The 27,234-nt window shown below is 34.7% G+C and overlaps 3 protein-coding genes across 4 annotated transcripts; 2 read left to right on the top strand and 1 right to left on the bottom strand.

Moving 5' to 3' along the window:
* On the top strand, positions 1-7,755 carry LOC106068632 (inter-alpha-trypsin inhibitor heavy chain H4-like). Its single transcript, XM_013228081.2, has 2 exons — positions 1-303; positions 1,588-7,755. The coding sequence occupies exons 1-2, from the start codon at positions 229-231 to the stop codon at positions 4,171-4,173; spliced, it is 2,661 nt and encodes an 886-aa protein (XP_013083535.2). The 5' UTR covers positions 1-228; the 3' UTR covers positions 4,174-7,755.
* On the bottom strand, positions 7,261-23,583 carry LOC106077436 (ATPase WRNIP1-like). Of its 2 annotated transcripts, XM_056034316.1 has the most exons (10): positions 23,326-23,583; positions 21,861-22,106; positions 21,024-21,218; positions 20,566-20,694; positions 19,520-19,632; positions 13,066-13,274; positions 11,881-12,036; positions 10,642-10,721; positions 10,121-10,286; positions 7,261-8,470 (listed from the first exon to the last, which is right to left on the bottom strand). In XM_056034316.1, the coding sequence occupies exons 1-10, from the start codon at positions 23,554-23,556 to the stop codon at positions 8,364-8,366; spliced, it is 1,632 nt and encodes a 543-aa protein (XP_055890291.1). In that variant the 5' UTR covers positions 23,557-23,583; the 3' UTR covers positions 7,261-8,363. The 2 variants fall into 2 exon arrangements, with proteins under 2 accessions (XP_055890291.1, XP_055890292.1); XM_056034317.1 differs by lacking the exons at positions 7,261-8,470; positions 10,121-10,286 and adding an exon at positions 11,572-11,660.
* Positions 14,217-17,222, top strand: LOC129927111 (uncharacterized). The gene is made up of 2 exons (XM_056034315.1): positions 14,217-14,873; positions 15,430-17,222. Exons 1-2 carry the CDS (start codon positions 14,782-14,784, stop codon positions 17,114-17,116), a joined length of 1,779 nt encoding a protein of 592 aa, XP_055890290.1. The 5' UTR covers positions 14,217-14,781; the 3' UTR covers positions 17,117-17,222.
* Positions 23,584-27,234: the final 3,651 nt, after the last annotated feature.

Genomic DNA, 27,234 nt, shown 5'->3' with positions numbered 1-27,234 from the left:
CGACTGATAATCATTCCCTGTAACCAAATGAACATATTTTTTCCTCTGTTAACCTTCTTATTGATGTTTGTTCAGAAGAAATGTAAATGGGAAACATTCATTTAACAAAGTCTTACCGATACTCGTAGATATCATTGACTGAGAACCACTTTACCAAGGGGGTATAAAAGTGGATCCACTTGTAACTTTTCGCAAACATTATTGTAGCTCAGGAAATCAAGTTTGACAATGTTTGAGTCTAAAATAATTCTCGTGGCGACGTTACTGTGTTTCCAGTTAATGAAACAAAGTTCTTGCAATGCGGTAAGCCTCGGCAACATCTTTTCAAACTATTAGATCTTTTATTTTAATTCAAGTATTATTATTATATAATAAGTCATCGAAAAAAAGGGCACAAGTAGAGCTTAAAGATGTACCGCTAGACTGGTTAAAATTATACAATCTATACGCTTAAAGAGCTAGTAGGCCCTATGTCTTGTTAGGTGAGAGTTTTATCCAAAATGTATATAAATACGATTTTAACAGCTTAAAAATTGCAATGAATTAGCTACATATTTTCTTTTTAGAGTATTGTTGTTGTTTTTTTTATCCTGATTCTGTGCGTGTAATATATCTTATCTTATATAATACAGACGTTACTTCAAAAAAGAAGATGATTACGTCCTACTCGTCATGCATTTAGTCATGCATTTTAACCAATGACTTAAATTCTGCCAAGTCACTGGTTTTCCTGGCTAGTTCAGGCAACCCATTCCATGCTCTAATAGCACTAGGGAAGAAGGAGCATTTGTACAAATTTGTCCTAGCATATGGGACGAGGAATGTGCCTTTATCTTTGTGTCTTTCCGAGTATTTTATTAGATTTTGTTTTTGTATTTGAAGATTATGGTTCAGTGTTTTATGTATAGATGCTACTTTACTTTTGAGTCTTCTGTCCTGAAGGCTTTCTAAATTTAGTGATTTTACTAAAGGCGTTACTCTGGTTAAGTGTGAATATTCGTTTGTTATGAATCTCACTGCTCTATTTTGTGTCTGTTCCAGTTTCTTAATGTTATCTTGAGTTGAGGGGTCCCAAACGGAGGATGCATATTCTATTATTGGCTTAAGAAGGCCCCGTAGTCCCTGAAGTAAAACAAATCATACCCTATTTTCCATATACATTTATATATATATATATAGAATCATATATATATATATACATTTTGTTGGCTTTCAATACCGGAAATAGTGCTTGGCGGCGGGGCTCCGCCCCGCGCTAGGGGAGCTCACGGCTCTCCCACAGACCCCCTTGCAGACAATGGCTGGGAGTTTTCCTACAGGAAGAACCTATTGTTATGTACATGCACACACATACATACACTCACATACACACACACACATATATATTTATATATATATATATATATATATATATATATTTGCGAGGGGGGGGGGAAGAGACAAAATCCCCCGGCCCCCCCCCCCCCCCCCGAAAAAAGTCCTGGCTATGCCCATGGTGACATGTTTACAATGATAGGTTAGCTGTAAAGTTTGATGTAGATGTAAAAAAAAAAGCTCTACTCTAATTGGACTACGTTATACCACTAGGTGACAGAGTCCTATCACGTTTACACAAGTATACAGTACAGGTTCGCCACCACGGAGATCAGATGCGTCATTCGCAATGCTGACTACATCAAGAAAAAACTGCCATTCCTTGTGGAGCTGCCCAAAGACGCTTTCATTACTAAGTTTACCATGACCACAGGGGGGATCACTTACGTTGGAGAGATCAAAGAGAGGACGGCAGGATCGGAGGTCTACTTCGAAGACGGTGGTCTCAGCAACGTCATAGCTTCCAGGGACGGTAACAAGTTTGGGGTGAAGCTGCCAGTGGCAGGGGGAGAGAATGCGACTTATGTTCTAGTCTATCAGGAGCGGCTGTTTCGAAAGGAAGGGGTCTACGAGCACAAGCTGTACCTCCAACCAGGCCATGTGGTCGCTGACGTCTACGTGGAGACCTACATCTGGGAGAATAAAGACGTCACTTTAATTAACGTTCCGGCCTTGCGCCCCTTGAGCCGCATCCACGCAGACTACGGCAAGGAGACCAACCCCTTGGCAATAGTCAACAGGTTGTCCCCCAATAAAGTTCAGGTCATTTTTGCACCTACAGCATCCCAGCAACCTTCTTCTGGTCTGTCTCACCTTTACCTGGTTCAGTACGACGTTTTCCATCATCCTGACGGAGACCTGGTCATCAAAGATGGATTCTTCATGCATTTCTTTGCACCGGACATGACCCCGATGCCTAAGGATATCATATTTGTCATAGACGTTTCCGGTTCCATGGGCTGGGATAATAAGATGGAACAGATGCAAGCTGCCATGATTGAAATTATGAACCACATTCCACCGAGAGACTATTTTAACATTGTTCCATTTTCAAGTACTGCTTTTACGTGGAAATCTGTTCTTGTTGCAGCTACTAAAAGCTACATTAACGAAGCCAAAAATTACATCTGGAACTTAGACGCAGTAGGTGGGACAAATATAAGAGCGGGTATAATCACTGCCAGAAACTTGCTCTTCCAAAGATCGTTTACCGAACGCGTTGCCATGATATTCTTTCTGACAGACGGACAAGATAGGAGCCCAGTTGATGACTATCCCTCTATTCCTATTTACGGCTTAGCGTTTGGCGATGACGCTGATCTAGATTACATCAAAGAACTTTGTGCCAAAAATGGTGGATTCTCCCAAAAGATCTACACCAACATTGATGCCGCCAACCAAGTGACAAACTTTTATGATAAGATTTCCTCGGTGACAATGAAGAAAATCACGTTTAAGTACGACCATAGCATAGTCGACGCATCGTCCCTCACTCCGACAGAGTTCTCCCTGGTCGTCAACGGCTCTGAGGTCGTCGTCATGGGAAAGCTAAAAAAAGACGTCATCACTTTCAACGCTACGCTTGAAATCGAAGCTGAAGCCGGAAAGTCCGTCAAGGTTCAAAAAGTAGATGACGTCACTAAGCTAGCGGTGAGCCCAGACAATAGCGCAGACTACAAAAAGATGCAGTCTCTAAGCGGGAACATGGAGAAAGCGTGGGCCTTTGCTACTATTCAAAATTTGCTACAGGAAGACCAGAAAAAAGCCACCGTCAAGGGCGATACACATGCGCTGGAGCAAGCAATGTATCTGTCCGTGAAATTCGGCTTCGTCTCTCCCTTGACGTCTATCGTCATCAACGACCCGAACCAGAGGCAGATTGTGGAGGCGGCGGTGAAGGACGAGGATGCGAAGATAGGCGATCGGACGCACGCGTTCATCACAGGCAGGCCGCCAACAACCACCGTGACAACAACTACAACAACCACGACAACTAGGATGCCTTGGTGCCCGCCCAACACAACCCTCGAGGACGCCATCAAAGGCGAGCTGCTTCGCTCCCTGACTAACGTCTCCAGGGTTTTCGAGACCTGCATGGATGTCAACCCAGGCGCATCTGGCTATTTGCGCAGGTCCATGGTAGCAAGCACCAGGTTCGAAGGAGCCATTAAATGGAACAGAAACAAAAATAAAAATGTGACGCTTGTTAATATCCCACGTCCGGTAAGCATTGATCATATAAGTGTACATTACAAGGGCAACGAAAAATGCACAAGTCCAATGCCGACCTTCGAAGGCAAAGCATCCTACCTTCTTCTGTCTTGCCCCAAAGGGGCGGCTTTATACGTGCAGACTGGCCCCACCTACGCGTTAAAATCTGCCAGCGTCCAACGTCTCATTCTCGTTTCTCATCCTCACTTTGCAACGTTATTTTTGGGATCCAGTAGCTCATGGCTGATGTATGGCGACCTGGAATTTCGGAGCGAAGTGAAAAACAAAGAGGAATTGACTCTGAGAGTTTCTTGCTTTAACCTGACCTTACATCGGCAGCTGAGTTCTCTGGGTCTTGTTTACGAGATGGACTTGAACCTGGATAATCGTATCACCGCTTTCACGGGAATGATGGTCGACAACTTACACAACGTTGAAGGCGATGGGGAGGTGAATTGCGTCCCTTTGAGCAATGAAGATCAAGTTCTGAACAAGTATAAACAGAAGTCCACGAAAAAGTTCATCGTCTACTTTTTGGATGTTCTGTACGATCTCATCAGAAACTTCCCACCTCGTTTGTGGGAATAATCCATTGCTCCAAGTTCACACACACCTTGCTAACTTTGCTAACTCTTGTGTTTCAAACATATTTTTCAAATCTCTTTAGTTGACATTATCTCTTCTCTCTGCACGAGTTACAATTGTGTCCTGCCAACATATAGATTATTAAAAAAATTCCTGTAACCCAAGCAGGGGTATTGGATAAATAAGACGCCCAATGCAAAGTAAATTTGGTGGCCCCAAATTAGACAAAAACATATATAGAAACAGGGAAAAAATAAAATTGCGCAATTATCTAAATCAACAAATACCTGAAATGGATAAATCACAATTTCTGAAGTAAATTTGAGATAGGTCATAGAGACAGGGTGAGTCTAGTAACCACAGAGTTATAGCACTCTACTATGTTTGAGGTCTGATCCAAGTTTCAATATTTTTTCTCTCAAATTATTTTTTAGTTATATTTTTTGAGTATGGTAATATAAGTACTAAATAAGTAGGTGAGTAATATGGGCATCTGGGATTGTGATAGCTTATAGGACGGTAATTGACGGTATTATTCGTCGAGGTGGAAACGAAGCATATAAATAATATATATATTGTTACGTATTTCTGATCTTCTGGCTAAATGTACTAGGCACACAAATAAAAGAAACACTGCAAAGAACTTGACGACTCAACTTTCAGCTTTATATAACTTTATTGAATTCTAACTATAACAATTCGTCACTGTAACATGTAGCGTATACGTCTTACATCGACTGTATCGACTGTAACGGCTCAAGTCCACTCTCTTATACTGTTTCGCACAGTAGACAACAGTATCGACGACTGTACTCTTTTTACATGAACTCTCTGGTTTATATAGAGTCCCTAATCGTTTGTCCAATATTGCAAAAACACTTCTAGTATCCTCTGGAATAACACGGGAGGAAACATTACATCCTGTCGTTGTTTATACATGTCGATTCCAGAGGACACCTGCTGCAGTGTCATCTCGCCGAGGTCACACGTAGTGACCTCTGTCACTGTTCATTTGTCACACTGCCCCCCTTCGTAAATCTGTTCGTCCTCTGGAACAACACGTGAGGGCACGTCACATCCTGTCTTTGTTTACACGCATAGATTTCAGAGAACACTCGGTGCTGTGTCATCTCGCCGGGGTCACACATAGTGACCTCTACCTGTCACTGTTCATTCGTAACAATATATATATAATAATAATAATAAGGCTTGTCTTTTTTTTTTTTTCGAGTCCGAAGATTAGGCCTAATGAGGAATGCAATATTTCCCGTGGCTACGAAGTGCGGCTAATTCGTGTATTCTACTTTGACCTGCCACATTTCGGATAATAAAAACTAGGAGAATAACGAAAGAAACAAATGAAATCAAATTTTGCTCAGAAAAAAAAACTTTTATCATTTTTTTCTTTTTTTTTACTTATTTAGTTAACAACAGACGTATATAATTTTGTTTTATTATTAATCTTAGCAAACCACTGCTGCCACAATAACGGGAAAAGCTTGCCAGCCAAGAAAGCCGACTCAAAACTATATCAGGAGAACTTCACTCTCAGATAACGATGTCGCCACCGGACTTGAACTTTGCTTGGGATTTCATGACCAAATTTCTAAGTCTCTAAGAAACTCCATGAATGCTCTATCCGGTGAAGCAGCCAACAAAACTAGGAAGGTGAAGGCCTTTGGTAAAACGAATCACGCTAAAAACGAGACGTCACGCGCTACTCTCGTGCAATACTTAAACGCCAACCAAGGAAAGAGGTCAATCTGCATAGGTCCGGAGCTGAACTTTGCTGACGGGAAAATGTATGAGCTGGTCAAGTCGGTAAAATCTGTATCATCTCTATATCTCATAACTGGAAAAAACGATCGCTTAGACAGAGTCACCACAGAAAAGCTTATTTTACATTCATCTTCAGGAGAAAAGGTGACAGTTGTTTTGGGCACCTCCAAAATGTGGAGAGTTTACGGACAGGGCCAATTCAATTTTCGTGTAATAGACAGCAGGCAGATGAGACTAACTTCAGGGTTCCTGGACATGACATTGACAAGACAAGTCACCAAATGGGACGTTACTTATGTCTTGGATTTAGCATTGGATAGCAAAGTCCGCTACGGTGGGCTTTTAGGTGATGCAGTTTGGTCAAATGGAGATGTTAATTTTTTGGAAAGCGAGCCCTTAGACAATCTAAGTGACCAAGTGTGTTACTCAATGTCCGATGATCAAAAGCGTGTAGGAAAATATGTCAGTTCACCCCAACAGTTTTCTCCAGACCTCCTGGAACTTATTGATGACATCGCAGAAAATTTGCCACCAGAAGTTTTTGGAAATGCGAAGAAACCTTAAGATACTCAACTATTTACACATACACACACACAAATGTTTTTAGATGGGGAAGGGAAAGAATATTATATAATTGGCCTATTATTTTTTTTTTTTTGTATAGGGGCATAAGTTAATAAAAAAAATGTTAATGCATATTGTAGGAATAGCCTACTGCTGAAAAAACCTAATATATAAAGAAAATTATTACGTCTATGTCTAGTAGGCCTATATATAATATTTAACACTATTTGACCTCTCTTATTGAAACTTGGCATGAATAGGATCGTTGCGTAGGTTGTAGAATATCCAAATAGCTACTGAGGCGAAGATCTAAATTTGTACACGTTTGTACTTCATTTGTATTGGCTTTAACATTTTTTTAACTTGGGCAACGCTGGGTATTTTTGAAATAGCTCGCGACTGCAGCATAAATGGACAACTGTTTTTAAGTATGGATGAAGAAGCTTGAAAGGAAAGTGAAGAGGTCATTCAATAAATCATTTGCAAGGTTACTAGGAGGGGTGGGGGGCTTTTGTTTATTTGCCAAGAACTTTTCAAAACGTTTTTACTTTTGATGATTTTAGGAATAACAATGATTTTCGGAGTTGTTTTTTTTCTACTTCTTACTATTAGCTTGCACCTTTTTCATGGGTTGAATGGAGAACTTGGGAAAAGATGGTTGGAAACTGGATGAGTATCTAGAATATCTAGACATCACTTTAAAAAAAAGATGATTACGCCATACGCAAGTCCCTATGTCAATCTAGTTGTGCAAGTAACAATGACTTAAAACTCTGCTAAGTCGTTGGTTTCCTGGCTGATTCATGCAGCCCATCCCATGCTCTAATAGCACTAGGGAAGAATTATTATTTGTACAAATTTGTCCTAGCGTATGTAACAAGAAAGGAGTTGAATAAATATAGATGTACAGTCTCCAATTATGAAGATGAGTGTCAGCATCTGTTCTGTCTTCAAAGGCACATCAATTATCTACATGCTTTTGTCACTTTTTTAAAGATTATTTCTAATGCAATGTTCTGAAAGAGACATTTAAACTAATGATTTAAAACAAACTTCCAAAAAAAAAACAATAACGGATGCCTTGTAAATAGTCTTAATTTCATTTGTATCATTAATTTATTTTTTTTCTTATCTGCCCTGTAAAAACATAATTGATTCTTAACTACTTTGTACAATAAAATCTTTTTTTCGGTCTGCTCTGTAAGTATGCATTTAATAAACAGTTGAAATAATTTTTCAGAATAGCAACTTCAATCATTGTACTCTTGGCCAGTCGTATTACATTGCTATTTACAGAAATGTGAAGAAACCTTAAAAACACTGGGCAGAATCAATCATGGATAAAGATAAAATCTTTTAAATGATGGCCAACTGGTAAAGTGTTTGGCTACCTAACAGAAGGGTCTTGAGGACAAATTCTGGTGAAGACTTTTTTGTTTTTCAACTTCAGTGTTGGAGCACCACTGGTTACCACCCAACTCTAAAGGATACTTGACATCACTTGAAGAAAGTAATGGCCTTTGGTAGTTGTGCTGGCCATATTACATCCTCATTAGCCATAGAAACAGATGAGCTTTAAATCATCTGCTCCTTAGATAGAAAGGTCTGGAAGGGATAACTTTACCTTTTTTTTAAAATTAATAAGGTTAAGCCAAATCTAGTTATTACATATTATAAATTAAAATAATGAAGTCAAAAAAACATTGTCAACAGCAATATTGAGTTTATTATCATTTATCAGATTAGAAATAGAAATTTCTCTCTTCAATTAAACATTGATGATCAAACAAACAAAAAAAAAAAAAGATTTTATATTTTAAGAAGAAAAAAAAAAAAAGCTAGAATCTTTGTCAGCTGCCTTTGCTGAAAAAATCTGTGCCAGCAAGCGATGGTGGAAAGTAGCACTGGTCAACTGGTCCACTATAGGCAGGAGGATATTTATAACCTTCACCGTAACCTGCAGATAGAGTCATACAGACATAAAATCTCACAATAACGAAGGGTAACATTTGTACAATAAAAGTAGAGAGCTAGTTTACAGCAAAGATTCAGCTGATTGATAAGAATAATTTGCAGATGTGAGGTTTAGATCATAAGAAGAGATAATGAGATCGAGAAAAAAAAAATAGGAAAGAGAAAAAACAGAACTGTTTATTAAAATGCATTACACACACATACTAATAGAAAAACAATTATATAGGTTTTTAATTATAGATAAAAATGTATGTATGGTTGTAAAAGGTTCTATTGTGTGTTGACCTAGTATTATAATATTACATATGAGGCTGGTTACTATTAGTGTGTCACGAATGCGTAGACTGCTGGGTTCGTGCTTCCTGGAGTCACACTTGACACGTGACAGACACAGACATTTCAGATTGACTCAAGTTCTCATTGGCAGGCAAATATAATGTTTATTTAATGACGATAATAACAATACTGCACCTTACTGGCAGTTACATCAAGACTTCCGATGTGAAACATAATTACATCTGCATAACAGCGGTGTTGAATATCCAAGACGATTAGTTACAGACTAAATCACAAGAAACGTCCGCAACACAGCGGGTAACAATAAACTTCACAGTTACTACTTGACTCTCTAAATCCAGAGAAAACTATCAAAATACTTAAGTCCGTACTGGACCAGAAGATGCTACTTGATTCAAAGTTACAACTCGACAAACAAAGTTGCTACTACTAGGATAATACATAACGACCTTGTTCAGAGGATTCTTTCTGACTGAACTGACTTGACTGACTGAACTGAACTCAAAGTCAACTTTATTCATTCTACTTCCTGTTTTCTACATCAGGAATTCCACATGTCTTTTCAACGTGTTAACATGACATGAACATTAAATCAGGCAATGTCAACTAAGACTGTGACAATGGTCTCCTTCAGTCATAAAGTGACAATGGATCATTTCATGCAAATGAGATGAATGCCTGGGCATTATCTATGGTCAAAAAAAAGTTGCCACACAGCAGTTCCCTCCTCTCCATGCTGCTGATCTATCCAAAGAATGTCAAGGGCCGATACAGTCTGGGATCAGGGACTTCACAGCCTCTGCCAGGTTGTTGTAGCACTATGTGCTGCAAGCTGCCTTAAGGTGGGCAGCTCCTAATTTTTCTTCAGGGTGAGCCTTTCCCATGTTTGGGTATAGCAGAGATTTTAATTCAGAGATATCCAAAAGCTGAACCAAAAGAGAATGCTATATTTGGTTTGATATTATAATAATAATTAAAAATCAAAGCAAAATCATAATAAATAATAACTATGTTATTGAAAGTTTACAATCACTTTAACATCAAAAACTAGCCATTGCTCCACAATATAGGAGTTAAAAGCTTCTGAAATATTTCATGAAATTTTGTCTCACAAAAATTACTAGGTGGTCCTGACACAATAAAGATTAAGAGAGGTGGATATCAAGTTTTTCTTGAACATCACATAGGACTCTGTGGTGTGGGGTGGGGGGGAGGGTTTCCAAAAACAATGGGCATTCCTTGTTGATGGTCCAATGGAAAGTGAATGCCTTTAATCCATATTTTTTTGTATATGTATTAGCACCAGCTCAAAACATCATTCATAAAAGATCATTACCTAAATTTTTCAAAAACTTGTTTGGGGCATTGCGAAGATGGAGAGGTACTGGAGGTAGAGCACCCTGATGGCTCTGAACACACTTCCTGGCAGCCTGCAGAGCTTGTAGCACTTCTGTTGACTTGGGAGCTCTGGCCAAGTAAATGACACAATGGGCCAAATTCAACTGAAACAAGAGTCCAATGGGATTGATAATGTTGAGAATAGAAACATGTTTACTAACTGAAACACAATTAGCAATTTTATTTTTAGGATAATCATTATCTTTTGTATTGAAAGAAACAATGGATATTGGCATGTCCAGCTATACATGCAAGACTTTTGTGGCTTATAAAGAAAATTATATGCAAGTTATTAAACAAGTTCAATAATAGGAAAACCATTTTCAGACTTTATCGATTTTGTAAAACCACTGCTTAAAATGAAAATATCTTTTTTATTTTTATAAAGAAACATACATGTAAGACTTATGCAGCGTCTTGGCACCAATGACTAGCATCTATATCTAATGATACACTCACATTGCATTCTGGCATTCCAATGAACTGACATGCCTGGTGGGTAGCAACAGCTAAGTTAAGTGCAGCAGGATCAGCAAGACCTGTCAAATAATTTTTTTTAAAAAGTAAAGTAAAGTTCTCCTATTAGACCTTGTTGTCTACAGGGCAGATAATGTAAAGGTCATCTGTTTCTGTGACCTTGACCTACAGTTATGAGGGTGTCATGTGGTGAGCACAAGGACCAGACGTCTTTACTTTTCCCCCAAGTAATGTCAGGTACCCATTAGAGCTGGGTGGACTCAGCCACAAGATCCTAAAATAAAAAATCCCAGTCTTCACCAGGATTCAAAGCTGGGACCCCCGGTTCAGAAGCCAAGCGCTTTACAGCTCAGTTACTGCACCTCCTGTCAAATAATTAACTTTTTAAAATTTGAATTAAAGGAAGAAACAAAATATTAAGATTCTAGAATAAACAAACAAAAATATTAAACAAGTAACAATAAAATTAATGCTACTTTAAAGTAAAAAAAAAATTAATTAAAATTATATTGTGTGTTCCGTGGCAAATTTACTATGTTGTGGACATTAAAAGAAAGCCAAAACATTATTGTGTTATAACAAAAATAAAAGATGATGTCATAAACATATTGAGATTTTGGTAAAGTAAATGTTTTCAATCTCATCCTTAATAACAAAAAGATTACAAGAGGATTTTTTTTTTTTTTTTTTTTGTGAATTTAGTTGAGATAAAATGCTGGGATTCAATTCAATTTATTTAACAGCACGACATGGCCTAAATTGTGCCGATGTGCCTCAAATCAACAACTTAACAGCCCTAACTGTTTAATGATCACTTACATTTGATTTGAATAAAAACTTAAGTCTCACTGAAAGATAATAAGTACCTTGTGAAATATGTACAACTCAAGTTTATGTTATGAACAGGGATACCTATTGATTTGTCCAGTTGAGTTTGTCTGAAGAATATCACCATTTTTTAAACCATGCTACACCCGAACTTAAGGAAACTGGTGAAATATCTGTAATAACAAAACTAAAGTATTTGATAAAGCAAGGCACAATTATAGGTCTTTTTTACAATGCCTAGTCTAAAACCAATAAATTCTACATGGATTCACACAAAATTTGGTATGTTGCATTTCTTTTCTATGTCCCTAAAATAACCTCAAGAATATTTTAATACATTTTTATACAAAAATCCATAACATTAATTTAAAAAAAAAATCATGTTTTATTTACCTATGTCCTCACTAGCAAAGATTACTAATCGTCTAGCAATAAAAAGTGGATTCTCTCCTCCTTCTAACATTCTAGTCATCCAGTAGAGGGCAGCACTGGCATCTGACCCTCTCATGGATTTAATTAGTGCTGAGACTGTGTTGTAGTGCTCTTCCCCTGAAAAATATTTTATACTATTGTAAAGCAAATCTTTTTTTTGTTTTTAAATTAAGCCAGGGGAATTTCTGAAGATACCATTTCAGAAACTTAACTTTTGTGTCAGGCATCCTTCAAAACTCAAAGGACTTGTGGTGTCTTCAAAATTCTTCATTATGAATTAAACACTTCAACATGTTTTTTCTAAGTTAAGACAGTTTGGGTGGAAGTCTTTTTACCAATCACTCAACTTACTTATTAATGTCTCATAAGTTTGCTTAGTACAGAAAGAAAAGGAAGTCTGGCTGAGAGAATTAAACTGCTTGGCTACCTATCAATGGGCTTGGCTACCTGTCAAGGGGGCTTGACTACCTATCAAGAAGGCTTGAGTTCAAACCCAACAGGAGCAGAGTTGTGTTTGCTGGGTACCTAAAGGCAGCACAGAAACCTTTTCCCAGATAGTCTCCCCCCAATGGTCTACAAAAGAGATAGGACCATAATGACTAACCATGCTATAAACATAAATGTTGTGCAATATAAAAGCAATAAAAAAACAACAACCTTAACAAGCGTTCTTAATAAGAAACAAGGTTGAAGATCATAAAGACTTAAGTCTCACTATTTGACTTGTATTTAAAATGTCTGTAAGTAATAGCCTACTGTTGGAGCAAGCCAGACATACCAGCTATCTAACACAAGATCTTAAGTTTTTATACATATATTTATTTATTCAAGAAAGATTCAACATCCACATTTGATCATGTAACCAAAGCACTTTTGTTTGGCTAATTTATTTCAAAATGTTAAATAATTTTATTGATTGTTAAAAACAGGAATTTAGTTTCAAATATGCCTTTTTTTCAGTGTATTGCAACAATAATAAACAATAATGACGAGTTTTCAGACCCATAAGTTATCCCTTGCCTTCTTACTAATCAAAGTTAATTGGAGTCTGGTAGATTATCTCTAAATGGGTAAAACTAATACATTTTTTTCTCAGGTTCCTTCATCCCATAGCATAAAAAAACATTCAAGTTATTAATGTAATACCTGATTTATCATACAGTATGTGAGAGCGCTGAAGGGCTTCTCTCACAACAGCTGGCGTTATAGTGAGTTTAGAGTTAGAAATCTGGGACTCTCTGGCCAGCAGTCCTTCTATAGACAGCTGTAACCCATTCAATGCTGCCCTGGCATCGCCATCTACTAGTCCGGCTAAAGTATCGACAGCTTCTACTTCCATGCCTAGAGCTGAGGGCCTTAAACAAGTGTAACAGAAATTAGGTTACATTGAAAAGTTGAGGTTTTAATAACAAATAGAATAAAACCAACATATTCAACTTAATTATCAAAGGGTTGGAATGTTCCAAATGCTAGATAAAAGAATACCTGAACAAAAATGGCGGATTGAGAGATTTTATATATTTAACATTTGTATAATAAGTAAAGGTAAATAAGAGAACAGTTCTAATTCTTTTTTTTTAAGGACATATTTTTAGCTTGTGTGGCGAGTCATTGGAAGACATTAGTGAGATCCACATTGACTGAACTACTTACAGATATGTCTTAGCATGAAACACATAATCAACTTTACTCTACAATTCATGAATACAAATATTTGTTTACAATAAATAATAAATCTAAAGATAATGAGAATACTTTAATGTAGAAATATGATATGTAGAAATATGATATGAACACTGATGTAATTACAGGATATAAAATACATAATTATCTATTGGATAAAAATTCTGCAATAAAATAACTTTTGTTCTTGTTCCAACTTTCAGTCCTCTGATTTATTAATATACTTTTATGTATTCTCACTCTAAGTTAAACCAAATCCATATTAAAATATAGTAAGTTACAAGAAGTTTACTATTTTATCTGTGACTGAGAGCTATTATAAAGAGTTACTGTTTTGTTTCATATTGTTGAGAAGCTATGACAAACAGACTTGAGGAAAGGGACAAATATGGTGAGGAGATATTTATTTACAATTATTTCAATGACATGATCCTCTCAGGTTCTGTCTCTGTTAGGGCAGTACTTGAGTTTACTGAGAAGTGCCACTGCTAAGAACTAAATACTGAATGTTACCTCTGCATTATAAACACTTCTACACATTCCTGTTATAGGCCGATTTTGCAGCTATTCTCATTCACACAAGACAGAAACAAGTAAGAGTGGAACAAATTAAGGGGGATGCACAGTGAGAAAACATAGATTTAGGTCAAAAATATCGATATTTTAAAATTAATTGATTTTAATAGTTTAAAATGTCTAGAATACGAATTCCCTATCAGAATACTAAAAAAAATACGTTTTATACATCAATTTTGTATTTTAAATGTAGATATATAAGCAAAATTTTGATGTTTTGGTGAAAAATCAACATTTTGTAAGCTATAGTTGATAAGCTAATGTACGCTCTCATCCCTAACAGATGGTATCGATACAAAGGTCTACTTTTCTAGTTCCGATTATGTGCATGGTTTCTCATTCTATAAATAAATAGTACTGCAATGAACTTTCAAAATACGTCACTACCTCTTTTTTTCCCCTATATCCTCATATACACACCCACAAAGCCATATTTACGCATGCGCACCATCAAAGCTTCTATAGTTACTGTAATTACACGCATGCGCACTGAAAAAGCTTCCGTAACTACAAAGTATGCACGCATGCGCACATGACGTGAACCGGTCCTTCTTCTGTAAACTTCCATCACATCAACAATCGATTCATTATTGAAACTCAGAAATGCCAACAAAAGGTTATATGTTTGGAAAGAAAAAACGTTACTGTAAGCCCAGAGGACGACATGCTTCAAAGACAAATGCACAATTACAAAGGTAAGTCTAGATCTAGAGTTTGCTTTTTTTTTTATTTACTAGACAAGCGTGTGCTGACACATAAAATAATGACTATGAAACCTTGGCTCTTTGAGTTCGACAACGTGTTTATCCAATGAATCACATCTAGATCTAGATCTAGAATCTAGATTCTATAGACATTAAATAAATATCATGAAAATGATTGCAAACATAGAGATCTATCCTTTTATAGATCTAGTCTATATTAGGAGCATAGATCACATTAGAACTAGATAATCTCTAGAGATTAGATTATCTGATTATCGTGTATGATGATGTATTGAACAGTATTGTAGGACTTCAACTTCAACTCAAGTCTTGGTCTTAGTTGTTTTTTTTTAGATCTAGTACATATTGTCATATATAGATCTATATTACATGTAACATGTCTCTATACATTCTTTACTTTTTATGATTTCTAAAATGCATTATAAAATTTAAAATAATCTTCATGTTGTGATAGATGTGACGTGTACTTTCATACTATTGAATTTTTTTTTAAAGACCCTCTAATTTATTTTTTATTTGTTTGCAGCTCTGTTTTGGATACAGCTGGATCTGAAGCAGCAACAACACAGCCTGCAAGTGCAGCTGAGCGAAAAATATCCCTAACTGCAGTTACTAACGCTGATAACACCAATAAGAGGCTGCCTGAAGATTTCATATACGTCATGATGAATTCAATGCAATTGACCACAATGGTCTCCTTGTTGTGCTGTCCACATTGCTTTGACAACAAATTAACTATGTGCATCACACAATCAAAAGGCATGGCTCATTTGATTAAAATCAAATGCCTAAATTGTGAAACATATTTGTGGTCCGACTGGACCTCAAAAAAAAGTAATGATGTTCATCTGGATATTAATGTCCGCGCTGTCGCTGCATTAAAAGAATCTGGAATCTCGCATTCTAAATTTGATAGGTTTTGTGGACTTATGAGTATGCCCTGCATGCACAGAAATACTTATAACAATCTAGCTAACATAGTCAATACCGCTATAATTGAAGCTGGTGAAGAATGTATGATTAGGGCATCTGCTGTTGTGCATGGAAGAAACATTTCACAACCTCTAACTACAGATGAAAGAATAAGTTCAACAGGCTGTCCTGTTATTACAGTTTCTTTCGATGGGACTTGGCATAAAAGGGGCCACTCATCTCATTCAGGAATTGGCACAGTTATTGATTTTGATACTGGACTCGTCATCGACACCGAAGTCCTATCAAATTATTGCCATGTTTGTGATTCAAACTCTGCAGAACTAAACTTTGATGCCTCTAAGCATATGTGTCAAAAAAACTTCAGTGGCTCAGCAAATGCAATGGAGGCCGCAGCAGCATCCAAAATCTTTTCGCGCTCTGTGGCATCCAGAAAACTTGTTTATGGCACGATGCTGTGTGATGGCGATAGTAAATCGCATTCATCTGCCATTACCAACTCAGGATATGATGTAGAAATCTTAAAAGAGGACTGCATTAACCACATCTCAAAAAGAATGTTTAATGCTTTGAACAATTTAAAAATGTCTAACAAAAAAGAACTAAATTATAGGCTTACAAAGCCAAAAATTGAAAAAATTACAAATTACTATTCCAAAGCTCTGCGCCAAAATGCTCCCGACATTCAAAAAATGAAGCTGGCTGTTATGGGCTCATTTTTTCATATGATGAGCTCAGACCTAGATCATAACCACAGGTTGTGTCCTGATGGCGCTACATCTTGGTGTCACTTTAAGAGATCAGAGGCACTAAAACAGCCATATAAAAAACACAACCAGACCATCACATCAGAAATAGGTAAACTGTTATTTCCTATAATGAAAAGACTAACAGACACAGATCTGTTAAAAAGATGTTCTAGAATGGGAACACAAAACGCCAATGAATCTTTTCATTCCCTCATTTGGCAAAGATGCCCCAAAACAGAATTCGCAACATTAAAAACGGTAAGGGCTGCGACATACCTTGCTGTTTTAGCCTTCAATAATGGACCTGTTGGCATCAGATCAGTTTTTGACATATTAGGCATTCCCTGGACACTAAAGAACATTTCTTCTAGTGAGAAAAAGCAAAATGTCAAACTACAGCTTGTTAGAAAAAGAAAATCAATCGCATTAGTGTCCAGGAGAAAAAACTTGAAAAAACGAAGAATTGAGCATGAGCACCGGGCAGAGGTTCTAGAAGGTCCAACCTATCAATCAGGCCATTTTAATGAATAGTTTTTTGTTTTTTTTATTATCTATTATGTTGTTTTATGTAAATATTCCCTTTTTTTTCATTTTTATGGTTACAATAAATATTTTATATCATTTTAAAAACTTTAAATGCGTTTTTCTCAAAATGTATTTTTAGGTGCATGTTGTCCACAAGAATCTCAAAATCTTTAGTTCTGTATAAGTTAGACTAATAATTTTTCACATGTAGTCTATTGATAGTATATCATAGGTAATAGGCTGCAAAAATTTTCAATATGTATAATAAATTTCATAAAAAAATAAAAATAATGATGTGACCTCAGATGAAAAATGGGGTCGGAAAAAAATAAAAATTTTAAAAATTCATAAAAATTAAACCAGTAATAATTTTCAAAACAAAATTAGCCAGTTACCTATGGGATTCAAATATCTATCAGGTGCAATCAAAAAATTAAAAAAATTTTGAGTACTTTAGAATATTTTAAGAATTTTGTAAACATTGTTTATTTTCAAGATGGCCGCCATTTCCATAGCAACCCAAAAGGCTACACTCATAAAATGTGTATGGTTACTCATGTCTCTATATGTTCTATCAAGTCATGCATAAAGCTTTTCTATTTATCTGTAAATTACAAAAATTGAAATTTCATTGTGCATCCCCCTTAACCACTATTCAAAACATTATGTTTTGGTTTTGTTCTGATTAATGAACATTATGTGCAATAAGAATAAGGGGTGTACAACACAGTCCATTCAGTCCTTACAGTATTGAAAATGTTATTATGATTATTGCACGTTCTTAAAAATAAAAAGTGGCCAGATAAAGATTAAAAGTTGATGTTAACAGAGCCAACTTTTTCAAGCATTTAAATTCACTAAACTGTTTCTATATAAAGTTAATAGTCTTTAACTCTTTCATCTCCTAAGCAACAATATCGTCAATTTTTTTCTTAATATTCGATTAAGCGACGATATTTAATATTACAGAAGGTTTTAAAAGTCGTCTTTTTTTTGTCTGTGTTATAATGGAAATGGAGCCTGGCCCATCTGGAGTTCAATCTACTAAAACTTGTAGATCTAAATTATATTCGGATCAACAAGTAAGAGACATTATTGATTCAGATGACAGTGATTTTGTTTTATCTGTTCATAGTGATAGTGATAGATCTAGTGTCAGTGTTAGATCTAGATTCTAGATCTGAATCTGATAGTTCATCAGCTGATGAACCTGCCACGCCGGCTCCTAAAACTAGACGTATTAGCACAAAGGATACATCTAGATCTAGGCCTGTTTCAACAAGTTTGAAAAATGCAGAGTTGGGTAAAAATGTTTTACTTATTTCGGATGTTCCTTCAGAGTTGAAGATAATTACTTCCTAGTCCAAACCTCCCGCAGGACGGCGGGGGATGGGAGCGGGCAGGGTTTGAACCCGGGACCATCGATAAGTCCGAACGACAGTCCAGCGTGCAAACCGCATGACCAGGCAGCCAGAACAGAAAGCAATTTTAGATTTATTCGTTCCAGTAAATCTAGATCTACTTCAGCCAATGTAGTATATACAGGTGTCAACATGGACTTACTCAATTCTGAGTCAAATGAGCTTGACTGTTTTTTACTCTACTAGATTCCACAATTGTTGATAATCTTGTTGATGCAATAAATAGTTATGCAGACTACATAATAAAACAAACACTCCAGAAGGAGATCCATTTTTACAAAATGGAAACCAGTTTCTAACTATGAAATTTATACATTTCTGGCCTTGACTACAATAATGGGATTAGACTCGTCGTTGCGTGCCGCACATCCATATGGATTGTTTTAAATACCACAGTAAAAACATGGAAGTTGTTTTTTGTTCAGGCAAAATGTAAATAGAAATTAATCACTTTTATTTGAAATATATCATGTACAGTGTAATTGTTTTCTTACTGGAACTTAATGTTGCAAGTTGTTGCTTTTTCTCGTAAATTTTCTATGGTAGTGACCTTGGATAATGTGCTCCAGTTTTGTACTCCATGAGTTTTTTATTGATTTAGTGGTTCTATTTCATGAAAATATGAATAAGGATTGTAAAAAAATAGAATTTAGTTCAGTTTGGAATAGAAATGATCTTCTTATATGGCTTGGATTAAGTTTTTTGTCATCCATTGGTGAGTTTTCAGATTTTCATTTTTACTTTTCATAAATCAAAAAAAAAAAAATATCAATACAATTTATACACTTGATTTAGTAATATCTAACAAGAACATTCATTTTCCTTTAATTCAATATCAAAAACATTATTCTATGATTGTAAATAAAAAAGTTATACCATTTTAATTATAAGATGTTAGTGCAATACAATGGATTAAATTAATAATTCCATCAGAACGTGGAAAATAATTACGGAGAGAATAAGTTAAATCTGAAAAACTAAACCAGACCTGTCAGAATCTGTCAACTCTGGATTCTCAGTGCTAGTCGCCTCCCCAGGTGTAATAAGTGAAACTCCCAATAGTGTCAATGCTCTGGTGATAATCTTCTTTACACTGTCCATCTGAAAAATATTACAACTTTTATAGAAAAAAAATACATATGCAGAAAAGAAAGGAACTATTGTTAATGCTTTATGTTTTTTTTTAGTCATTTTTAAACCATTTATTTAAACATTAGATTAGATAATTTAACTGAAGATTTCTAATGAAATAAAAAAATCATAATTAGTATAAGAATGAAAGTATAATAGACATTTTACAATGGAAATTAAAACCAAATAAATGTTTTTTGAAAGTAATGAGGAAATGCTCTGATGAAGTGCTGAACCAAGGATGTCAAGATTTAACACTATTTTCGAAGGCGTTCCTCTGTCCTCTCCTCAGGCTCAAGTCTACATTGAAAATCTGGAACAAGTATTAGGGTGGGGCCTTTATCAATGTGCTGCTCACATAATACCCAAGTTGAACTCAAGAGAGAAGTTTAAGAAGGCAAGAAAAAGTAAGGGGGAAATGTTTAAAGTACTGAATATAAAAATGAATTGGAGATTTAATAACTGAAGATTATTACCTGCTGAGATATTCTAAGCAACTAATACTTAATAATATTTGTTAGCACATTTGTGAGCCAGCAAAGTTATTCAACCTCATATGTGCCCATGCAGGATGTTAAGAGTACTCCTGATGATTCTAATGATGACCTATTTTCTACATCCTTTGTAAACACTAGGTAAATAGTAATGCTTTACTAGTCCATGACTCTTGTCATTTCTTTTATTATAATGTCAGCTCACCATAGCAAAGTATTTTGTCTACCTACATCATGTTAATCTGAAAATCCCCATCCTAATAAAAGAAATGACTTTGTTAAAAGATGATAAATTCATTTCACACATTATTTTATTGTCAGCAAGGTTGAAACTGGTTAAAGTCTATGATAAAAAATGTGTGCACTACAAGAGTTGTAACAGAATTAAAAACAAATCCAAGTAACTTACATTTAGTTTGTCAAATGTAACAATTCTACATCTACTGAGTAAAGCTGAGTTGACATGGAAAGATGGGTTTTCTGTTGTAGCTCCAATCAATGTAAGTGTCCCATCCTCTACATAAGGAAGCAATGTGTCCTTTAAAAAAAAAGAAAATAATTAAAAGCTATTTTCTTTTACTTAGGGCTTGATTGACAGTGTTCCCCATTCATTATTAAAAAAAAAAAAAAAACACATCACGATAACTAGAATAATGAAAAAAACATTAATTTTAAAACCTGACATATAAAAGTGATTTTTTTTAAAAAAAAAGCAATTTTTCTAATTATTATTAACAACAAAATTGCCAATTATATGTACATTTCTTGTGAACAACTACCTAATATTTTAATTTGAATGAAAAAAAAAAGTATGACTAATTATATCAGAAACATTTAAATAAAACAATTATAAAGCTATGATATTACTTGCTGAGATTTGTTAAATCTATGAATTTCATCGAGAAATAAAACTGTTCTCCTGTGAAGCATTTTCAAGTCATTGGCAGCAACTTTGGCGACTTCTTTAACATCACTGACACTACAGGTTGTTGCTGACAATGTCACAAATTTGATATTGCCCTTGGCTTTCACCTTGTGAGCAATAATTTTGGCAAATGTTGTCTGTAAAAAAACAAAAAAAAAAAGAAGTAAAAAAAATATTACCCCTTTCAGAACTTGCGATCTATAGGTCTGATGATGTCAATGTCATCTGTTTCTATGGCTGATAGTTAACAAGTGTGAAAGCTGGCCAACAATGACCAACTGCCTTTACTTTCTCCAACTAATGTCAGGTACCCATTAGATCATAAGAGCTTGGTGGACTCAGCGGTGTCCTAAAAATCCAGAAATTCAAAATGCCTTCAATTCAAACCTGAGACCGTTTGGTTCAGAAGCCAAGGACTTTACCACTTAGCCCCCCTTGCCAATAGTAAGTAATAGGTAGATAATTATTACTTATAATATGCTGTTCACTGTTTTTTAGGATAATAAAATTTCAATAAACAAGTCATAGAAAAGAAATTCAGTTCTATAAAATATACAAAACAAGGATGACAATGTATTTTGAGAAGGAATGGTGAGAAAATGTGCCAATTTAGTAAAATATTCCAATAATATGTGAGAGCTCCTTCCTTTAACTCTTTTACTTTGTCATTTATAGTTTGATTTTTTACAATGAGGAAAAAAAATAAATTGAAATCCTTTTGCACATATGACCTTTTTTTAAACATTTCAATTCTATTTTACTGTGAGGACACAATTTACCTTGCCACAACCTGGAGGCCCATGTAAAATAAGTGATGGTAAATGGTTACTGTGACTAAGTACTTGCATTAGCAAACTTTGCTTTCCTTCTGAATTTTCTTGACCAACAAAATTTTCAAAACTTTGTGGACGCATTCTTTCAGCTAAAGGAATATTGTTTGAGGACTGACCATTAACATTGGCAGATTTTTGGCTTATGCCAGGAAGGCTTGCAGATTCCTCTGTCTTGCTTGAACTAGAACAAATCTAGGAAAAAAATGTTTTTTACCTCTGTGAGTTTTGACATAAGAAACAATTTAAATTATCAAAACATAGTTTCTCTGAAAGATTGTATTTTAAAGAAATGAGGTTCTGGTTGCAGGGCAGACAATTGTCAATCAAACCAACATCGACACTATGCCACTTAAGGGTTAGCTATTGCTAAAAGATCTAACAATCAACTATCCTGCAGCTACCTCAATGAAGGTTTAATCCTAAAATGATTCTTAGAAGCTGTCATGCAGCTACCTCAATGAAGGTTTTAAAATCCTAAAATGATTCTTAGAAGCTGTCATATTTACAGATGACAGGAAATTTTTTTTGTGGAAATAATATTTCAAAGGTCTTGAAAGATTAAAAACAATTAAACATTTTATTAGCATTTAATTACAGGATAAGACTACAAATTAAAAACAAAATTAGTGTCGAACTACTCAAGAAGAACAAAAATTCCATTTACAGTAGATATTAATGTTTTTTTTAATTGCTTTACTTCTCACAAAAGTAAAAATTATAAAATAAAAGGAATTAAGGTTTTCAGATCTACCAAACATATCTAAACAAGAGCTGACTAATTTTCTATGCAACTTTTTTTTGTCAAAAAGAGTATGCAGATTCTCAGGGTTTTATACTTACAAGACAAGCATTTGTTTATTGGTAACTACAAATAATTATTTAGAGCCGTTACCCAAGTACTTTCTCTGGAAGCTAGTAAAGCGAATGAACATTTTTTTACCTATCAAATTTAGTTATTAGTCTGGGGCAAAAGAAGAGAATGTGATCAAGATTAAGTCTATAAGAAGTCATAGCTGATAACTTAATTTTCAAAATGAATCAAACTTTTGGGTAGAGCTTTCAAAATCTGTAAAAAAAAATATGTTTTTCTTGGTTAAAGCCAAATTTTTAAAGCTAAATCAATGGTTGCCTGGTAGTCACTGCCATGTGCACACCAGACGGTCGTCTAAATGGTTACAGGTTCAAACCATGTCCACCTAAAGGAAGTTTTGGCAATATTCTTCATTTCTGAATGAAAGCATAAAAACATAGGCTACAAGTTTTCAATTTACATCAGAGATAGTATCAATAGTCTTTCTATGGAGATAACGAATCATGAAATAAAAAAATTGAACTTTTAATGAAAAATCTGCTGTCCGCCAAAGTTTTTCTAATTAAAAAAAAAAAGAATGTTTACAAGTATTATTCTTACCTTCTGTTCATGTGTAGCTTGATCACATTTTTTCTTGCACTCTGATCTTTTATTCATTGATAAAAAACTCCAGTCAGAACTTTTCCTTTTCTTACTGTCAGGCTCCATAGCAACTGTCAGTGTCTGGTCAATATCCTGTTCCTCATTGTTGAGGCACATGTTCACATGCTCAGATATCACAGAGGGGTGAAAGGCATGGCAACAAACAGGACACTCAACTTTTTGGGACATTTGTTTCCAATTGATATTTAAAGTAGTTATAAGCTCTCAGTGTCTAGTTCTGAGATCTGAAGTTTTTTGTGGTGGAGGAACTAAAAGTACCTAAGATTGTAAAGGCATAAAGTAAGAACACTAACAGCTACAAAAGTAGAAGAATGTGAAGAACAACTAAGATAAAAATGAATTGACTATTGCTTCAGGCTGAGCTTTCAGAATAATGTAGATATATACTTTATAAATTTATAAGCATTTAAATAGCATTTCATTAAAAGGCGTTTGTTGATGGTCTATTTTGTTGATGAGTATATATGGTAATGGTGCATGCGAGTCCATACGACACAACAACAGAATGAATCAAGAATATACTTAATAACGCAGGCTGATAACTTCAACAATTTAATAAACAATAAAAAGGGCACAGTCCTCTGTCGTCGCTAGCCTAGCGTCGTCCTCTAAGGCGTCTTGTCCGTTATTCTTCTTGTTCATAATCCTACTCTGTTCTTACTCGTCACATTACTTAGGAAAAACCCGATTCACATCAACTTCTACGCATCTTGTGTCATTACATATTTCCTCCCCCCTTTATCAAAAAAAAAAATTTTGTCAATTTTTTTTTTTTCAGTCTAAAACACTATCCCTACTGTCATGTCTGTACAATATATATGGCCAAAATTTTGGGGAAAGACAAAACAAACATATATCTTGATCTTGATGGACATCATAATGTTTCCCATCTTCATCAGTTCCCTGGTAAAATTGTCCATGTTCCTATGTCACAAAGTTCACACTGTAGTTGAATGTTGACACCAAGAAAACAATACAGTTCCAATACAGTTATTAGTAAGAAAATATCTGGTATGCGGTGTTCTAATCATCACTCATTGACGATAAAATAGTATAGTACAGTGTAATAGTTTCACCAACCAATAGTACTAAGTCCATCAAGACATGTATACAGTCCCCATATGACGATGCCTTTGTCGATTCCACAGACATAAAACAGAGTTTTTCAGAATAAATACACATGTATATAGTCCACATACGAAGATGCCTTTGCTGACTCCATAGGCATAAAACAGAGTTTTTCAGAGTAAATGCTGTCATTGGTTATATGTGCATTGTTGGTTGCCTCACATCACACCAAACCTTTCCTGTCAGACAAAATGTAATATTTGTGTCAAAACAGCTTTCCAAATTATTCTACCTAACTTTTTTGTTGGGTACCAATAAGTATATTTTCTCTCCACTTACCATCTCCAAACTGACCTAGCCTTTTACTAATGAATGATAATGATTATATAAAAAAATAATGACTGTAGATGACCATACTTACTTTAATTTACACCTTTGACTTCAATTATTGAAATTTTATAGTTATCTCCCTTGATTTAATAAAATTCCCAATTTATATTTTACTGAGTTATCTTCCTTTAAAGGAAATAAAATATATAGTCCTTATATAAACAACTTATTCATACCCATTGACTAGAACATATACATATATATACATGCATAAACAAATCAAAATGAATAATCATTATTTACAACAGTTTATCTCACTGTAACTCTTGACAACATGTCAGCTACAATATTAATTTCTCCCCTAATAGCCTCCAATTGAAAATTATATTCTTGTAAAATTAGAAACCACCTGTATAATCTACCATTTTTAATACTTTTTTCTTGCATAAACTTAAGAGGCCTGTGATCAGATAACAATATGAATTTGTTTCCCAGTAAATAGCTTTCCAACTTAGTTACAACCCAAACAACAGCTAAAGCCTCCTTCTCTATGACACTGTACCTCTTCTCGGTATCAGATAATTTCCTACTTACATAAATTATTGGGTGTAATTTATCATACTGTTGCATCAAACAACCTCCTATAGCACTACCAGAAGCATCAGTAGTGACATAGAATATTTTAGAAACATCTGGTAATCGCAATATCAAATTTGTAGAAAAAATATGCTTAACTTTCTCTATAGCTTCTATACACTTTCTATTACAAGTCACTTTTCTAGGCTGTCCTTTCTTTAATAACTGGTTTAATGGATCAACTATCTCTGCTAAATTTGGTATGTATTTTCTATAATAGTTTATCATCCCTAGTATTGATTTAATCTGTTTTTGTGTTGTTGGTATTTCTATTTCTAATATCTTCTTTACATTATCTTCAATGGGACTGATAGTATTATTTTTAACTCTATGTCCTAAAAATGTGATTTCTTCTAAGCCTATCTCTACCTTTTCTGCTTGAACTGTTAGACCATTTTGTTTAATTAACTCAAAAATCTCCCTAATTCCCTTTAAATGTTCTTTCCAATCCTCATGAAAAATGCATATATCATCTAAGTAACAAATTACATTTTTTTTATGACCTATAACCGACATCATCATCCTATTAAAGGTAGCTGGAGCATTTATAAGCCCAAAGCTCATAAAGTTCCATTGGAATATTCCATAAGGAGTGATAAATGCAGTATAAGGTTTAGCTCTATTGGTTAAAGGAATTTGCCAATATCCTTTTGTCAGATCCAATTTTGTAAATACTTTAGCATTGGACAATTTGTGTAATATGTCATCAATGTTAGGCATAGGGTAAGGATCAAATTCAGTTATCTTATTTAACTGTCTATAATCTATGCATAACCTTATATCCCCGTTCTTTTTCTTTGCTATAACTATTGGTGAAGCATAAGCTGAATTGGATGGTTCTATTATTCCTAGTTTTAATAAGTTGTCTATTTCATCTTTAACTTTTCCCTGTAAGTGTAATGGAATCCTATAAGGCTTCATGAAAATAGGTTTGTCACTAGTTAACTTTATGTCATGCTTTATGATATTTGTTTTTCCTGGCAAACTGGAAAAAATTTCTTTAAAATCACTGATTACATTTATTATGTCTTTTGTTTTTTCTGGAGATAAATTTTCTAAATTCAGTTTTTCCCATGTTTGGTTATCTTTAGTTTCTAGTATAGGAATATTTTTAATATCATTTTCATTAGTTTCCTCATTGATTAAAACAATTAAACATTCATCTACTTGATTTTCATTTTCCACAGTTTCTGTATCTAACTTTTGAGTTTGATTTTCATTGTTTACTTCTGTATCCAAATTTTGAAATTGATTTTCATTTCTCTCATTGTATAACTTCAAATTATTTATATGATATGTTTTTATTTTTCCATTCATATTAATCTTATAGTTTACTTCACTTGTTTTATTTGTAACAACAAATGGACCCTTCCACTGTTTTCCTAATTTGTTTTTTAAGTCAATTACCAAAAGTAATACCTTGTCTCCTACCTCCAATGTTCTTAGTTTTCTTTTTTCATTTAAGTTCTCATGTACTGTTTCTTTATATTTCATGTTATTCTCAAAAGCTTCCGCCCATATTTGTTTTAAATCTAATGCTGTTTCATTGTCATTTTCCTTTTCTACTTTGTTTAAGATCAAACTTTCTTTAAAAATTTGTATTTCATCCCTAGGTTTCCTTCCATGTACTAACTCATATGGTGAAAATTGAGTTGCCTCATGAATATTATTTCTAAGAGAAAATAGAACAAAATTAATATATTGATCCCAGTTTTTCTGATTATTTTCTACAATTTTAGCTAAGGATCTTTTTATAACACCGTTTAGGCGTTCACAAAGCCCGTTGGCTTCCGGGTGGAATGGCGATGATTT

Source organism: Biomphalaria glabrata, chromosome 7 (genome assembly GCF_947242115.1).
Source record: "Biomphalaria glabrata chromosome 7, xgBioGlab47.1, whole genome shotgun sequence".
Taxonomy (NCBI): Eukaryota; Metazoa; Mollusca; class Gastropoda; family Planorbidae; genus Biomphalaria; species Biomphalaria glabrata.
This window is presented reverse-complemented; position numbering and strand designations above follow the sequence as displayed.

Coding starts and splice junctions, on each gene's coding strand:
- LOC106068632 (XM_013228081.2), top strand. CDS start 229: ATGTTTGAGTCTAAAATAATTCTCGTGGCGACGTTACTGTGTTTCCAG. Junction 304..1,587: donor AACAAAGTTCTTGCAATGCG/GTAAGCCTCGGC, acceptor TTATACCACTAG/GTGACAGAGTCCTATCACGT.
- LOC129927111 (XM_056034315.1), top strand. CDS start 14,782: ATGCCAACAAAAGGTTATATGTTTGGAAAGAAAAAACGTTACTGTAAG. Junction 14,874..15,429: donor ACAAATGCACAATTACAAAG/GTAAGTCTAGAT, acceptor ATTTGTTTGCAG/CTCTGTTTTGGATACAGCTG.
- LOC106077436 (XM_056034316.1), bottom strand. CDS start 23,556: ATGTCCCAAAAAGTTGAGTGTCCTGTTTGTTGCCATGCCTTTCACCCC. Junction 22,107..23,325: donor AAGCTACACATGAACAGAAG/GTAAGAATAATA, acceptor TTTTTTTCCTAG/ATTTGTTCTAGTTCAAGCAA. Junction 13,275..19,519: donor GAGTTGACAGATTCTGACAG/GTCTGGTTTAGT, acceptor CACTTGTTTAAG/GCCCTCAGCTCTAGGCATGG.